Below are 16,436 nucleotides of genomic sequence, written 5' to 3'. Positions count from 1 at the left end.
TGTACAGGGTTAACTCTGGAACTACTTATTATATCTTCTTGATTTTTTTTTGAACGAAAGAGTATACAAAATGAATGTTTGTGTGTACATTAGACCTCTGGGAAGAAGATAGGCTAATTTAAAAAGGGTGAATTTGGTTTTTTTTATTCATCGGATTTTAGTACGGTTAGGTTAGGATTTTGTATTAAATAAATAATTGATTATATAATCAAATACTTTAGAGTTAAATCATACACTTACGTTTAAACAGCACGGGGTCCGCGATCTACCGCAGGTAGATTGCCTACCTGATTATATACTGCTGCGAATCAGAATTTTTATTCAGTGCAACAGAAAAGTTAAGATAAATTTTGAACACCATACACCGAATATTAAATAACGAATTAAACAAAGTTTGATTCATATAGAAGTGGTATATTTAACGGGCAACGAAGTGCACGGGATCAGCTAGTATATATGAATAAATTAAAAAACATTTTAAATGAATTTTATTCTATAACTTTTGGCATTTTATATTGCATTTTTTGCATTTTAAGTTCAGATTTTATTGCATTTTTAAGGTTTTTTAGTGCATTCAATTCACAGCCCTGGTTATTAACTAATAACTTATTAGGGCAGCCGGTGAGACGTCTGGAAATTTTTGGCGATTTCTAGTGATACCTACGATTTTGAATTGATATAAATTGGCGCAAATACCACATAACCACAAATAAAATTCACGTCCGCACGTGTATACAATATAGATAACTACTATCATTTATCAATTTAGTCAAGTAATCAAATGCATAATACAAAATGTTTAATAATTATAATTTCAAATATTATTAAATTTCCCAAATTTCTATTTAATCACGACGTATTGGGGTAACTGCTAACTGGTAAGTAAATTCTTAATATTGTTATTCGTAAGTACGTATTATCACTTCCGATTAATTGTTATATTAGGTTTTCGTCCAACAGTCATGGACAATTGGGAGCCGCTGAACATCCGGACAGAAATATTAAACGCTCTCAAATTGAAAAACTTTACGAAACCTACGAGGATTCAATCAGAATCGATTCCCCCGGCAATCAGTGATCAAAGAGACATACTTGGTGCTGCCGAAACTGGAAGTGGTAAGACACTTGCTTTTGCAATACCCATTTTAAACGGCATACTTAATGGGAGATCTACGGGTTCGGTATCAGATGACTCTGATTCTGCTCCAGAGTCAGACTCTGAATCTGACTCGGAAGATGACAGTGAACCAGAAGTCTTAGAAGAACTCGATGAAAACGAACTAGGTTGTGTGGCTGTCGTCAAATTGCCCCCGGATAATTATACAAAAACAAATAAAAAATTATGGGCAGTAATACTAGTACCTACCCGCGAGCTCGCCATGCAAGTTAAAAACCACATTGAAGATGTGGCCAAATTCACAGACATTAGTATCGCTGCTATTGTTGGTGGATTGTCAAGTGAAAAACAAGAAAGAATTTTAAAAAAGGGTCCAGAAATTGTTGTAGCTACTCCGGGGCGTCTCTGGGAAATGGTTCAGAGAAATGAGCCGCATTTAATGCAGTTAAATAAAGTCAAGTACTTTGTAATTGATGAAGCAGATCGTATGGTAGAGACTGCACATTTTCCTGAATTACATCTTATGCTTGAGAAAATCAATTTAAAAAAAAATAATAAACGACAAAATTTTGTGTTCTCCGCAACGCTTACTATGGTGCATAAAGCTCCATACAGAATGAACATTAAGAATAAAAAAAAAGTTAAAAAAAATCTAACACCTGATGATAAATTGAAAAGTTTAATTCAGTTAATAGGTATGAAAAATCCACATGTTGTAAACTTGACGACTGTAAATTGTGTTACTAGTACAGTGAAAGAAATGCAAATATTTTGCTCAGTTAAGGAAAAAGACGGATATTTGTATTACTTTTTGAAACGAAATCCTGGTAGAAGTTTAGTATTTTGCAATAGTATAAGTTGTGTGAAAAGACTTGCTAGTGTCTTAAGTATTCTAAAATTAAATCCATTACCTATACATTCAAATATGATTCAGAAACAAAGGCTTAGAAATTTAGACAAATTCCGAGCCAACGACCATGGATTATTGCTTGCCACTGATGTAGCTTCAAGAGGTCTCGACATAGTTGGTGTAAATCATGTCATACATTATGACGTCCCAAGAACAGCTGAAATCTATATACATCGTAGTGGCCGTACGGCAAGAGCGTCAAATATTGGGTTGTCACTTTTAATTTGCACTCCGGATAAGAAGAATGTATACCTGAACGTTTTGAGGACCATGAAAAGAGAAAAAGAATTGCCAAGGTTAGAGGTACAACTGCGGATGTTGCAAACGTACCTTGTATGTGTAAAACTGGCTCAGGAGGTAACTACGTTGGAAGAAAAGGCAAAGAAAGAAACAGCATCCACAAATTGGTTCAATAAAGCTGCTGAAGAGATGGAAATACTCTTGGATGAAGATGAATTACCAAGAGGAATGGGTTCTAGTGATTTAAAAAAACATAAAAAACTTGTCAACTCTAAACGTAAACAATTAGATTTGTTTTTATCTACAATAAAATGATTTTTGGTTTCCAGAACTTTAACTTGTTATTGACTTGTTTAAAATTTGACACATTCATTTGACGTCAATTAATATAGGTAGGTAGGTAATACAAATTAAAACAATAAATTGAATGAATAAATTATAAGATATAAATGATACATTTTTTTTGCTCATCAACTTGACTTGTTTTATTGTATCCATAAAAGCGGGGCTAGTCCGACTGTGGCGATTTCAATTTTCAAATATTTTAATACATTAATTAAACCATCAAATAATTTATTTTCTTCTAAAATTGTCCTGAAAATAAAAAAAAAATTAAGATTCAATCTAAATAAAATACCTAGTAGTTATCAATATGAATTCATAATATTTACACAGTTTAGATTTGAAGATTGGTACAACTATTTATTTTTAAACTAATAATTATAAGAAAACTATATAAATTTACCAAATTACTATTAACCATATTAGTGAATTAAAAAAAAAAAGTGAAATTCTAGTGATTGAACAAAGCATGCAAGTACTTGAACACCTAAAAATATTTGTTTAGACAATTCGTCTTTAATATAATAAGTAACTAGTTACTAGTACCTTTATTTAAAAAAAAACTCAAATCTTAAATATATACATATGTACTAGTTAATTGACAATAATTAAAATATTTCAAAAATTGTATTTAACATGTACCGGTGGAAAATTATCATATTAACATCTGGTGAAATTTTGAAATATCTACGGTCATTAGTTTTAGAGTTACAGTAAAATAAAATAGATTTTGTTAAAAATTTGTTTTGCCTAATTATCTGTTCTCCCCATTTATCTGAATTTAATTTTGGTTTTGCCCGACATTTTCCAAAACTATTTTTTAATTTTTACCTCTTGAATGTACCAACTAGATTTGCTGTTTTATCAGATAAAATTCTTAAATCAGAAATCTAAGGAAAGCCAAGTGTTACATATGATATAAATTCAAGAGGTTTTGGATTTTCTTCTTCATCACTTAAATATGAACAAGGGCCCGTTTCCTAATTACAAGAATTTTTCCTGATATTTTCATAAATATTGTAGATTTGGTTATCCTATTATTAAATATAAGATAACCAAATCTATAGAAGCTTTATTTATTGACAATGATTTGGAAGTTACATTGTTGGTAATTTTGAAAGATAAACCATAAATATATATTTGACAATATTTTATTTAACTATATTTAATTGTTTTATAATATTTTTTTTCGTAACTTACACGATACAATTTACCTGTTCAATTACAGCTGGATTAAATTATGTTTAATCAATATTCAATACCAATAATTGAATACTTGGTTCAATTACTAGTTCTATTTTTTTTAGTACCTAGTAATTTTAGTTACATTACTAGTTAGTAATTCAACACCTAGTTATGATAAGCATTTTTTTTAAATTTTTAAACAAGAAAATTATACAAAAATTGTTATTTATCATAAAAAAACATTTTATTGCAACATTTTATTATTCAATTTTATGAATACTTTTTAGACAGTTCGGTTCCCAATGAAACTATGAAAGTAATCCATGGTACTTCCTTAGGGCTTAAACAATTTTAGTATATTGTTCTATGGTGGTATAATATAATATTATCATTGTATATCTGTGAAAAATATTCAATTAGTTATCTATAACCACGATTTAAGATATACCTTATCTTAAATCGTGTCTATAACTGATAATAATTAAGGCAACAGCATTGATAAAAGATAAAAGCTGGCAACATACAGTCTTCAGTCTTGTGCGCGGTTGCAGATAGTACTATCTTTAATCGTGGTCTTGTGCCTGGGCAAGGGGAAACCAAAACAACTTACTACCACAGAATATATGATAATTTCATCTATTCTGTGTTACTACTGGTAGACGACCTTCGCGACTGCTGAAGTGGCACTTCGGTTTGAAGTGCTAAGCATGGATAAAACAACACTAGAAGTGTTAAGTTAAACGTTTCACGTAGTTTGTAGGAAGCCGGAAGGTATACCTATTTACACGTTTCTTTCTATTATATTAAAATTAATGTCATCACTATAATAACAATTCATACACTGTTAATCTGTCAATGATCGTTCGCAAGTCGCAATTGTTATTTTTTTTTTTTTTATCACCATTACACTGAAGAAGAACAAAACGTGATGTAAGTAGTTACGTAGACAGTACTCTCCATATCGTCTCGTCTTTGCCGAGTTATAAGCCTGTCAACGTGGCTCGTAATGTTGTGACCAAGGATAAGAGTTCAGGAAAAAAATTCTAAAACGTTTCTGATTTTCAAAGATTAAGACACGTCCTTATTGTTTCTAGAACTAGCAATGGACGACGATGGACCACAAAGATCCAAACAGTACCTGACCACAATTTTGGACCACGCCGAAATGCTCATTGAAAACATACGAAAAGAGGCTTTGAAAATGGCCGAGGATCTTGAAAATGTCTACAGCAGCGTGGAAGACGTGAGAAATTCCGAACTGCTGGACCATCTGAGCGACGGTGAGCGTTTGATTTTCCATGTACATTGTACAATACATTTTAGCATTACATTTAACGTATGATTTCAGTTGACAAAGAAGACATTAATCAGTTTGCCAATCGTATCATAGATAGATGTGAAACTGTTAACATCAATGTGCTCACCACCAGGAGTGAAAGTCAGCAAAATTGTTTGGAAGAAATCAACACAATGATTGACAGAATAGTGAATACATTGAGGGAGGATCCCGATAATGCCAAGGCTATGTGTCAGTCATACATAGCTTCATGTAGTCCATTGGAAAATGAGCTTGGCTGTAAAGTGTTTGAGACAGCCGTCTTGGGGTGTACCCTCGACGATCAGAAACGTATTATTAAACGACTACAAGGACTGTTGGATTACATTATGGGATCTAAAGACAAGTAGCTTGACAAGCTTGTCAGTAATTTACAACATTTCCATTTGTTTAACTATTATTAACTTTCGTCACTAACATAATCTTAAATTTAACTACTGATTTTCCTGACAAACATAGTGATATCAATTGTTTTTCAATATTGTTATTTTGTTTCATATTTTATTAATTACACATCAAACATTTTTGTATTGGAAAAGTTATTGTTTAAACTATTACGGTATGACACAAGAGTTCTTAAAGATATTTTTTTTCTTTTGTCTTATTTTTCCAGATCTCAATTTTATTGTAGTTGAAGAACTTCTGTTGTGGTATGGAACTGCACCAAATGAACCTTGAAATATATATAAAAAAAAAAATTGCAATATTAGGGAATAGTTTTCATGTTTAATAATTAAAACTAGATTTAAGTCACTTAAATCTTTCAGATAATATTTTACTATTTTAGATACATTATTACTAATAATTACTATAATATAAAGTGACATATTTTGTCTTTATAGTTATAAGTTATTACATACGTCCAAGTATCAACCTAGTAAAAATTAAAATGTTTATAAATATGTACTAATTACTTAAGTAATCTAAATGAATATTGTTATTTATTGATAGTTATAAAATTAGTGAGATTTATCGATGTTTTTTTTTATAAAAATGTATTAACAAAACTTGAGGGGCAAGAGATAGCGTTTTTTTTTTTTTGTAGGGGGGGAGGAACAATTGGTTGAAACACGTTTGTATGTGTACGGACCGTGCCACACAAAGCCACAGGAGATAGTTTATTTATTTCAGTAACAGTACTATTTTAAGTTAATTGCTGTTTGAAAAGGTGAATACAAATAATCTACCTATTGTATATGTTTGATGTATTCCATTCCCGGACATATATTCCTGTTCTTCTTTCTGTATTTCCATCAAACACCGGGTGGCCAAATACCTAAATACATTGTTGACATTGACATCGTCTTTTACGGATGTGCATATTAGCTTGCAGCCTAACGACCGGGCGAGAATGTCAACTTCTTGTCTATAAAATATTTAAATTGTGATTTTAATTTATTTTTACAAGCAACATGATTCAGTCTACATTGTATTAGTTTTGATTAAACACAATAAACGACTAAGAATTTGATACACTTGTATAAATTATAATTACAGCGTACATATGTCTTGATTTACATCCTATTTGGTTAATTAAATTAATATATGTTACAAGTATAATATTCACTAACTAGGATTACTGTCAATAATAATACTGATAGAATCAATTAAATATTGTACAAGATTTAAACACTAAAAACCATTTTACACGGTAAAGCATTGTGCATTCTTAACTCGCAAACTAGTTTAGTATCAAAATAGTTTGCTAGTTTACTAGCACACTCAACTAGACAATGCTTTTTTACTATTAGATAGTGAACTAGCTTACTAGTCGCTAGTAAACTAGCATCGTGTAAACTACGCTTTATCGATTACCGATAAGCTATTAAAATTTTACTAGTAAGTAAAATCTAAATAAATAGTAATATTTACGGATCAACTTGGCTGCGTTCAATTAGATCAACCTTATTTTGGACAATCACTGTTGGTATTTTTCCACATTCATCTTCCACCTGTAGTAAATTTAATTAACAAATTTTATTTACAAGATCTAGTGAATTATTTTTCATAGACTTTAAGTTTTGACCTTAAATTAATTAATAGTAATATATTTTGCAATAATTTTAAGCTATATAACTTACGTAATTGTTGAAGTACTCTTAATTGAGTTTATCGAAGAGAAGAATCAAGATAAATAATTACTACCAAGACCAACACCCTTTAAAAATTATAAAAATTAGTAAATTATGAATTACAAACATGCATATTGTACACTACCTTGTATTATATTTACATCAGTTATAACTTTTTATTTTATAATTATTAATCATAATTAATAACATTTTCATTTGTATTATATTATACAATACATAGTCAAATTACCATGGTAATTAACTAACATTAAAGACATTTGAATATTTAATGAATTAATATGATTGAAATATTTTATTTATTTTATAAGTCATAACTAAAGTAGCATAATAACATAGGTAGGTTAATCTTATGATAGTAAAAATATGTATGAAAATAAAGAAATTTGAACTAAACAATAATAATATTTTACTGAATATTTCTAATAAAATACTTAACAATATTGTCCTAAGAAAAATAATATCATAGACCAAAATTATTCCATAATTCATAAGCATAACTGAAGTAACTAAGTAGCAAGGTTGTTTTTATAACAAAACAGAGATTGGAAATTAATAAAATAGTATACAGACTTTTAGGGAGATTGATTATGAATTGAAAGCTGATGAACTAAGATGAGTCTATGGGGGCAGCTAGCCTTAGGTATCCCATTTGCGTTTATGGTCAATATTTAATAGCTATAAAAAAAACTTATCTAACCACCGATAAAATATTATTTAATTGTAATGAAACCTTAATTTTCCACGAATGTATTGCTTCAAAAGAATCTCTATCTGTTGTGGAAAATGCTAACACGCAAGCTTGAGCTCCTCTATAATATGCTTTGGTAATGGCATCAAATTCTTCTTGGCCTGCCGTGTCCCATAACATTAACCTCACATCTTCCCCGTTGCATCTAAAATAAAATATTCATAGTCATATTTTAGAAAATTATAATTTTTATTTATGAAATAAGACCTTGTTAAAAAATGATTCCTATTGAAGAATAGGTATATGTTCTACGATCCATTCAATACAAATTCAAAGAAATATCAACACATTTAGCACAAAATTACTTATTAATTAGTATATACTATAATTACTACAAATACATCATGCACATAATTACCAATACAATTCTCAATTACAACAGTTATATGCATTAATGTTGAAATAGGAAAGCGGTTTTGTCCAAAATGCATTGGAAAGACCGATTACTAGAGTGGCAGACTAAGGGTTGGTCGAAAAATTAATAAGTCAGAAAAGCTCACATAATTATAGAAATATTTTATTATTTTTTTTTTTTACTTTTGTGGTATGGGCATATAATTTGGTTATAATTTATAAGCAACGGACATTTAAGAAATGTGATATAACAAAATTTAGGTTAGGTTGGTATTATGTTTGTTCATACAGAACCCTCACTGCTGACAGATGAAGTTGGAAAAAAGTTCTAATTAAAATTGATATAATATTTACTAGTTTACTAGAATCTGATAGACTTACAACTTATATAACTTGTATAAAATATAATAATTATTAAAAAATTATACACTATAGACAAATTAAAAATATTACGTATTAACTCATTTAATAGGAGTTAGATATATAGATAATATAATGCATTTGGTATTTATAAATGTTTGTCTGTCAAATTCCAGACACTACCATATTAGCAAAGTAATTATTTATCTTTATTCTTCAACATTACAATATCTAATAGTATGAGCTTGTGATAGGTGCATCAAATGTATCATGTTTTTGTGTAATCTAGTAGCAAGTTCTGTAGCATAATGAAGTATTTATTTAAGCAGCATACTCTATTTGTCTTTCCAAAAAGTCTACTCCAATTGTTTTTTTATAATCCCGGGTAAATGTCCCTCTGCAGTAACGCTGAATCATACTCGATTTTCCGACTGCGCCATTTCCCACGATCACCACCTTAAAGATAAAACATAATTTTAGTTATCTCAGATATTAACAGTTATAAATTGTAACTTGTAAGGTATAAAATTTTATACCTAATACCAAATACCTACCTTTAACGCTATTTCTAAATCTTCTTCCCTCATCACTCATAGTTGTGTTCGTCCACTGATTAATTTCTGAAAACAAAACCAATTAAAATAGTTAGATACCAATGTCTTAGCTACAAACATTTAAAAATAGTAATGATATAAATATGATAGAATAACACATTTTCTTTACAATTGCCTTTTCTCTGGGAACCTATGAATTATTTAATTTAAAAATATTATACGTATTACTGTATTATGCATTTTGTAGTCAGTATTCATGCATGGATAATTGATAAATATTAGGTACTTAGAAAATTTGTTATTTTAGAAATATAAAATGAATTATTACCTGGGAGGTCTATTTAATCTGTAACTTATTTTTTAAAATTGTATTATTGTTCAAACTGAAGATATTACCCATATAATTGATGGCGTAAATGAAAGTAATGTTTAAGTAACAATATTGTAAAAGATTTCATAAATGTCGGTAAATATGCAAACTTTATTGGTAACTCGATTCTGACCATGTTTTTTTCTTCAAAACTGTTTATTTGAGAATGTAAGCTGAACACGCAAATTCAGGCACAACGACGTCTACAATTTAAGTTATTCAATAAATTACTGTAATTACTTATTACGCTAGAACAACGTTGCATCGAATAAAATAACGAGTACCCAAGTCCCAGGTGTATTTACATACTTGCGGAGTGTACATATTATTATATTAAGTAATAACTATTTCAATTTTTTATATGGACGTCTTATTCCATTGATTAAATACGTACACTACCCAACACTCTTATTAACAGTAGGTCCTATTTCGAACAGTCAAAGTTCAAATAATCACGATAATGTATTTTAATTTCGAATACAATAAATATATAGCATAGTATTTGATAATAAATGTATCCGGACATTTCCTCCCCGGCTGTTAGCGGCGTGATAGGACATTCCCCCCCCCCCATACGTTTTTTATGCGGACATTTTCGCCTCGTTTTTTTTGGTTTTTATTTTTAATTATTTACCTTCGAATATAAAAATATTATTTTTAACACATATTTTTTTTTTTTTGTAAAAACTATACGTAACTAAAAAATCTTTAATATTAATTTCAATAAAAAAATAATAAATAATATTTAAAACAAGTTAAGTAAAAATATAATTTTGAATAAAAGATTGTCTAAATAATATAATATAGTACAATACAGCTGGCCAAAAAATCTGACATAAAAATTAAAAAAAGGTGGATAAGTGGATGTCGCTCTGTTGTACAGTAGGTTACAAGTGGGTCGCTGTAATGGATGGTGTTAAATTTGAATTCAGTCAGCTTATGATATTACCAAGTATATTTGATGATATGTTTGTGAGTAAAGTAGTTTATATATAACCAGGGTTGGGCAGTATCGTCGATACAAGTATCTAAGATACGTATCTTAGATACATTTGTATCTTGTATCTTGTATCTCGATACAATTATGTGAAGTATCGAGTATCTTGTATCGCGATACATTAATGCGATACTTTGAAAATTTAATTGTTTACGATTATTTTTACTCATCAGAAACCACTTTTGAAAAGTTAGTGGTGTAATGGTTGTATATTAAATATAATATTATGTTACACACGTACTTTGAATTGGACTTAACGTCTGTAAGACTGTACCTTATTTTTCTACCATGTAATAGTACCTACACCTTTCGCGATAAAGTAGGTAATGAACACGATAAAGTTAGTAGATTAGATTTTTACACAAACACTGCCGGCTACACACCTGGTGTTCTGCTTTTTTTAATGATAAGGCTAAATCGTTAAATATTCTAAACAATTATCCAATTATAAAAAACTTTTTATTAGATTTAATACCAGCTTATGCTCCTCAGCACCCGTAGAACGAATGTTTTCCATGGCAGGATTTATTAATAATCCTACCAGAAATAAATTATCCGATATAACCTTTGAAAAACTTGTATTTTTAAAAGGAAACAAAGATAAATTAACTATATAAATGAATGATGTTATGTTACTATTACTATTGAAATTTTTTTAATGTATACTATTGAAAGTGTCAATGTTTTTTATTTTATTTTTCATTCTAATTACATAATGAAGTGGCCATACCCACAATAATAAAGATAATTTTTAAAAATCCAGCGACTAATTTTATTAAAATGTATTGAGTATCGAGTATCGAGTATCGAGTATCTTGTATCGCGATACTCTAGAGCCAAGTATCGAGTATCTAGTATCTCGATACTCCAAATCCAGGTATGTATCTAGTATCTACTATCTCGATACTGATTTTTGAGTATCTTGCCCATCCCTGTATATAACCTATTTACGTGGAACCTTGTTTTTAATTTTCAATCCTTAGCTATAAAAGTTGAACATTTTATACATTTTTAACTAAAAAATAATTATTAAATTATAAATTTGATAAATTTTGTCAAATCTTGACCTTAAATAATTAAAAAAAAAAATTGTGCCTATGTAATTAAATTTTTTTTGCATTCAATTTTCATGCTTTTTACCCAACAGATAAAATTTTATTGATATTTATAGAAAAAAAAAACTGAAAATTCCGTAAACAGCTCAAAATAAGTCAAAATGTTATGGTGTATAGAAAATGCTAATATAAATATTCAGTCTAAATTTCATGTACCTACGGTCATTTGTTTTAGAGTTGCACCAAAAACCAAAATCGATTTTCTCGAAAACAGATTTTGCGTAAAAATTCCCGTTTTTCCTTAATTTTTCTTTTGTTTTGCACGTCAAATTTGAAAACTACTGGGAAATTTTTACATTTGACCCCCCAAAGTACCAACTAGATTCACTTTCCTATCAGAAAAGTTACTGTTGAAGAAAATCCAAGCACTTTTACTGTCCTAAAAGGTGATGACAGACACAAAAATAAAAACAAAACTAAAAAAAAAAAAAAAAACACACATCATTGTAAAATCAATACATTCATCGCTTCGCTCAGAATCTAAAAGATTGTATAAATAAAATATAATTAATAGGTACAATTAGCTAAAAATGCAGACATAAAAATGATACAGTTTGTAAAACATTCTTTATTTCTGATTCATTTGTTATTCCTAAACACATATTTTTTTTTCTTGTAAAAACTGTACCCGTTTGAATATTTAATAATTTTGTATACATATAGTCTTTAAAAACAATCTTTAAACCTCCTCCGTCTGTTTTAAGAATTTGTATTTTATCCATGACCACAAAAAAAAAAAAATTATAACCAGAATTTTTATTTTAAAACGTATATAACCACTAAACCACTACTAAACTGTTTTGAACCGTTTTGATATAAAATATTGACTCAATGCTCATGACGATGTAAGATTGTATAAGAATGTTATCTTAATAGTCTTAGTAATTGACAGGGTTTTGGACACAATTTTAGATTTCAATGTTACCCATCTAATTCAATATTAGTATAATACTATTTTACTTTTATTCAAAATTATATTTTTACTTAACTTGTTTTAAATATTATTAATTATTTTTTTATTGAAATTAAGATTAAAGATTTTTTAGTAAACATACAGTTTTTACAAAAATAAAAAAATATAAATACGAACAAAAGTTAAAAAATATTAATTTTATATTTAAAAATAAATAAAATAAATAAAAAAACAAAAAAAACGGGGGGGGGGGGGGAATGTCTACATCAAAAATATATTGGGGGGGAAATGTCCTACTACGCCAAAAACAGCCGGGGGGGGGGGGGGAAATGTCCGCCATTCAAATGTATAATACCTATTGTAGGTACTATACCACTATATCATACAGACTAATTACGAGTACTTACGTGTAACCATGTACAGCCGAATTATAATTTATATTATTATTGTAATTGTATACAGATTTCATTATTTTGCATAAATATAGAGGTGCACTACAATAGTATTTCTATTAGAATTCTCAAATTTGGAATAAAAATCGACGAAAATACAAAATCGGCGGTAATTTTTACGCATTTACTGTAGTATTGTACCAGTACCACCGTCCATCGACCATTATACTAACTAATAAGACAATAAGGCTATGAATTATAATGGTAGGAAATACTTAAAATCCACCGTTGTGAATAATATTATAAAGACGGCGTTGATGATGATAATGATGAAAAGCCCCATTCCAACAACGCTCTTCTTCATCATCGACGCTATTCCACAAGTCGTTGACCCCCGATTTTCTCATGCCTCATGTATTATGCGTACACAAGTGTAATAATATTATGATATACCTAAGCGTGTGTTTGTATGTATATAGGTATATACGATGAGGGAAACGACGATTTATGAAAAAATCATTGCTGTATATATTATTATTTTGCTCGTTTTATTCGTGAAATACACGCGTTGTTCGGCTTATTGTTTCGGTTTGAATCCCAGTTCCGTGTATACACTAATATATATAGGTATATATATAATATGAATACACTCAGTATCCCCGCATGCGGTTATACGTCAGTTAACACGCCTAATATTATTACGAATGCGAATTATAATACGTGCACATTATTATTTAGACGTTATTCAACATACGATAATGAAAATAAATAATAATAGGTTAAGCGTTCTTGCTCGGAAGACTATTGCAGGCAACTGCTATAAAACCTGCGGCGAAAATATGTAAGAGCATCTATATATTTAGTATTTACGTTAAATGACGTATTTCGAATTTTTGCACGGAAATAGAGATGTAACAAAAAGTTTTTTAAGTTTTTTTAAGCATCACTTAAAATTTGGATTTTTTATGATTATTACTACGAATTCATATTACTTACATATATTATATTTTATGTCTATATAAATACCGAAATAAATACATTTTATACTCGATTTTATATTTCCCTGTAATCTACCTTTTGTAAACTTGCCATAGGGTCTATAATGAGTAATAATTTTATTATGTTACAAATGGACCTATATTTCGCCTAATTAAAATACATTTTTAAATAACTTCATCGATTTTAATTTTATAATTATGATATGAAATAAAAATAAAATCAGGCAGGCGCGTACCTCAATTTCTGAGTGAATAACAGGTTAAAACAAATTTTATTTAGTTAAAACAATAAATGTACCTACATATCTAATTGCCACTAATTTCCGAGGCCTCAAAGGGTACCAATTTAGACAACATAAATAATATAAGTATTATAATGGTGACATAGTGTTAATGACCCAAAGCTCCCCTTTCCAGAAGCGCCAGCGTATATGTAAAAAAATTGGTACAGATTTTATATTGAACTAAAATCAAGAATTTATGACACGTATAAAAATATTAAACATTAAATTATACGAGTTATTAAAAATCAAATTTATTTCTAATACGAGCAAAAACCTCTTCACCTACTTTCAAGCGGACAAAAACACGTTTATCTGCTTTAAAATGTGTGAATTAGACACTCACTAAAATTTCTTATTTATGCATAATAATAAATTAACTATATCGAGTATAGTAAATATTAAATACCTACAACAGGGCTATCAAAAATATATCTTCGTCTACATGCTTAAAGGTCGGTCATACAGTTGTACAAGATTATAAAGGATTATGAATGTGTCGACGAAAACAATACCTGTCATTTCAGTAATAATACGTATTTGTAACAGCATATTGTAATTCATAATGTATTAAATTATTGTGCATTTAAGCTTGAAACGTATTGTTTACAAGTTACCAATTGAATATTATCATCAGTATACACAATAAAACGTAAATGAAACGTAAATAAGATATGGTAGGTTTTTGTTGTATACGGTAATTTATTAATATACCTATTTGTATATTTTGGATTTCTTACCACGCACGGGTATCCGAAGATTTTTAAACGCTTCTTGATTTCCTTATACTAAATTTGGTGCACGTTTGGTCGTTTGTACCGTATAATATACATTATACAAAATATAATGTAAAGAAATAATTTTAGTAATTTATATTTCCGAGTGTTGTCGGTGAATGTCACATATTATGTAAAATTCTATAGAAGAGATGCATCCAATGTAGGAATTACCTATACATAAATGATCTTATTCCCTTATTATTTATATACGATTTTCATTCATATTGTTATATTTGTTTACCTACGTAGGAAGGTACAACGATAAACGGATATTACCCATATTGACTTGTTGCACAACAGTTCAAAGAGATTTTTATTATACGTTAAGGCCGTGTCTAGGAACTCGTTTGAAAACAGCCTATGCGTCCGTTGAGTAAAGAAATTTTTGTTGGCACTTGGAAAGTTGATGGCGAAGGTAACTCGCGATAACTACTTATTTTAGTATATGTATATCGTTTGTATACCTACACACGACAATACGGGCGAAGAATTCCATTGTACATTTGTAATAAGAATTGTAATATTAAATATTTATATTTATATCTATAGTATAATTATAATATATTATAGAACTTTAGAAGTCTGCGCGTACACCATTGCTATATTCATTTATTTTACAAATACACATGAATGTTATATTATTGTATTCGACAAGCGGGTGGGCGTGAATTCAATGCGATGAATTCGCGCAGTCGCTCACCGTTCTAAGATCCTATTTCGTCGATTACGAATGATTACCTACCTACGTCCAGGCTATACGACGCATATTATCCTTAGTTATAACTTATAACAAACGGCGTTCGTTATTAGAGATTCGGGGTAGTTTTTGCACCTACGACTCTGGCAAGTACGCACACTTACGGAGGCTCGCCACTATAATATTATAATAACGTCAATAACGTTATTCTCACCTGTTGCGCCTCTCGTACGGGACGAAATCCGACATAATATTATCGTTACAATCCGGTGAAAATTTGCAAATCTTTCGCGTGCGTTCGACTGCTGCTATACGAGACGTACCTCTTTATTACAAATTATCCGACGACTGGGATTAGTTTGTTTATTCACTGTCCGTTTCGACAGCGACGACGATCGGAACGGAGCACTAGACACGACGTACGATTATACCGTGTTTTCGACGATTGACAGTAAGAATAATAATAAAAAAATTATAACGTTGCCACCTCCCTTTCACACGGGTTTTGCGTGTGGACCGCGGACGAGTCGTTAACGCCGTTAACGGTACGACAACAACAACTTGAACAACAAGTGCGTATCCGTCCGTGAGTCGGGTCGAGCGTGCAAGCTTGATAGCAGGTTGCCGCTGACGGCGATCCGGTTGCGGCTCCGGA

General features: G+C 29.7%; 3 protein-coding genes across 4 annotated transcripts; 2 read left to right on the top strand and 1 right to left on the bottom strand.

Moving 5' to 3' along the window:
* Nucleotides 1-744: 744 nt before the first annotated feature.
* LOC132938990 (ATP-dependent RNA helicase DDX24) lies at nt 745-2,598 on the top strand. The gene is made up of 2 exons (XM_061005974.1): nt 745-878; nt 946-2,598. Exon 2 carries the CDS (start codon nt 963-965, stop codon nt 2,580-2,582), a length of 1,620 nt encoding a protein of 539 aa, XP_060861957.1. The 5' UTR covers nt 745-878; nt 946-962; the 3' UTR covers nt 2,583-2,598.
* Nucleotides 2,599-4,360: 1,762 nt separating this feature from the next.
* LOC132938994 (BAG family molecular chaperone regulator 2) lies at nt 4,361-5,967 on the top strand. 2 transcript variants are annotated; one of them, XM_061005985.1, is made up of 3 exons: nt 4,361-4,565; nt 4,889-5,074; nt 5,143-5,967. In XM_061005985.1, the coding sequence occupies exons 2-3, from the start codon at nt 4,897-4,899 to the stop codon at nt 5,478-5,480; spliced, it is 516 nt and encodes a 171-aa protein (XP_060861968.1). In that variant the 5' UTR covers nt 4,361-4,565; nt 4,889-4,896; the 3' UTR covers nt 5,481-5,967. The 2 variants fall into 2 exon arrangements, with proteins under 2 accessions (XP_060861968.1, XP_060861967.1); XM_061005984.1 differs by having other exon boundaries at nt 4,361-4,724.
* Nucleotides 5,612-16,358, bottom strand: LOC132938993 (ras-related protein Rab-23). Its single transcript, XM_061005982.1, has 7 exons — nt 15,996-16,358; nt 9,240-9,305; nt 9,020-9,141; nt 7,954-8,116; nt 7,003-7,082; nt 6,318-6,496; nt 5,612-5,803 (listed from the first exon to the last, which is right to left on the bottom strand). Exons 2-7 carry the CDS (start codon nt 9,270-9,272, stop codon nt 5,685-5,687), a joined length of 696 nt encoding a protein of 231 aa, XP_060861965.1. The 5' UTR covers nt 9,273-9,305; nt 15,996-16,358; the 3' UTR covers nt 5,612-5,684.
* Between the last annotated feature and the right edge of the window lie 78 nt (nt 16,359-16,436).

Source organism: Metopolophium dirhodum, chromosome 2 (assembly GCF_019925205.1).
Source record: "Metopolophium dirhodum isolate CAU chromosome 2, ASM1992520v1, whole genome shotgun sequence".
NCBI classification, from domain to species: Eukaryota; Metazoa; Arthropoda; class Insecta; order Hemiptera; family Aphididae; genus Metopolophium; species Metopolophium dirhodum.
The sequence above is the reverse complement of the archived record's forward strand: the minus strand, read 5'-3'. Positions and strand labels throughout refer to the sequence as shown.

Excerpts from the sequence above, each read along its gene's own strand:
- LOC132938993 (XM_061005982.1), bottom strand. The coding sequence starts at position 9,272 with ATGAGGGAAGAAGATTTAGAAATAGCGTTAAAG. Across the intron at positions 9,142-9,239 it reads ATTTAGAAATAGCGTTAAAG|GTGGTGATCGTGGGAAATGG; the intron begins GTAGGTATTTGG and ends TTTATCTTTAAG. Across the intron at positions 7,083-7,953 it reads TACATTCGTGGAAAATTAAG|GTGGAAGATGAATGTGGAAA; the intron begins GTTTCATTACAA and ends AATTTACTACAG.
- LOC132938994 (XM_061005985.1), top strand. The coding sequence starts at position 4,897 with ATGGACGACGATGGACCACAAAGATCCAAACAGTACCTGACCACAATT. Across the intron at positions 5,075-5,142 it reads GCTGGACCATCTGAGCGACG|TTGACAAAGAAGACATTAAT; the intron begins GTGAGCGTTTGA and ends GTATGATTTCAG.
- LOC132938990 (XM_061005974.1), top strand. The coding sequence starts at position 963 with ATGGACAATTGGGAGCCGCTGAACATCCGGACAGAAATATTAAACGCT.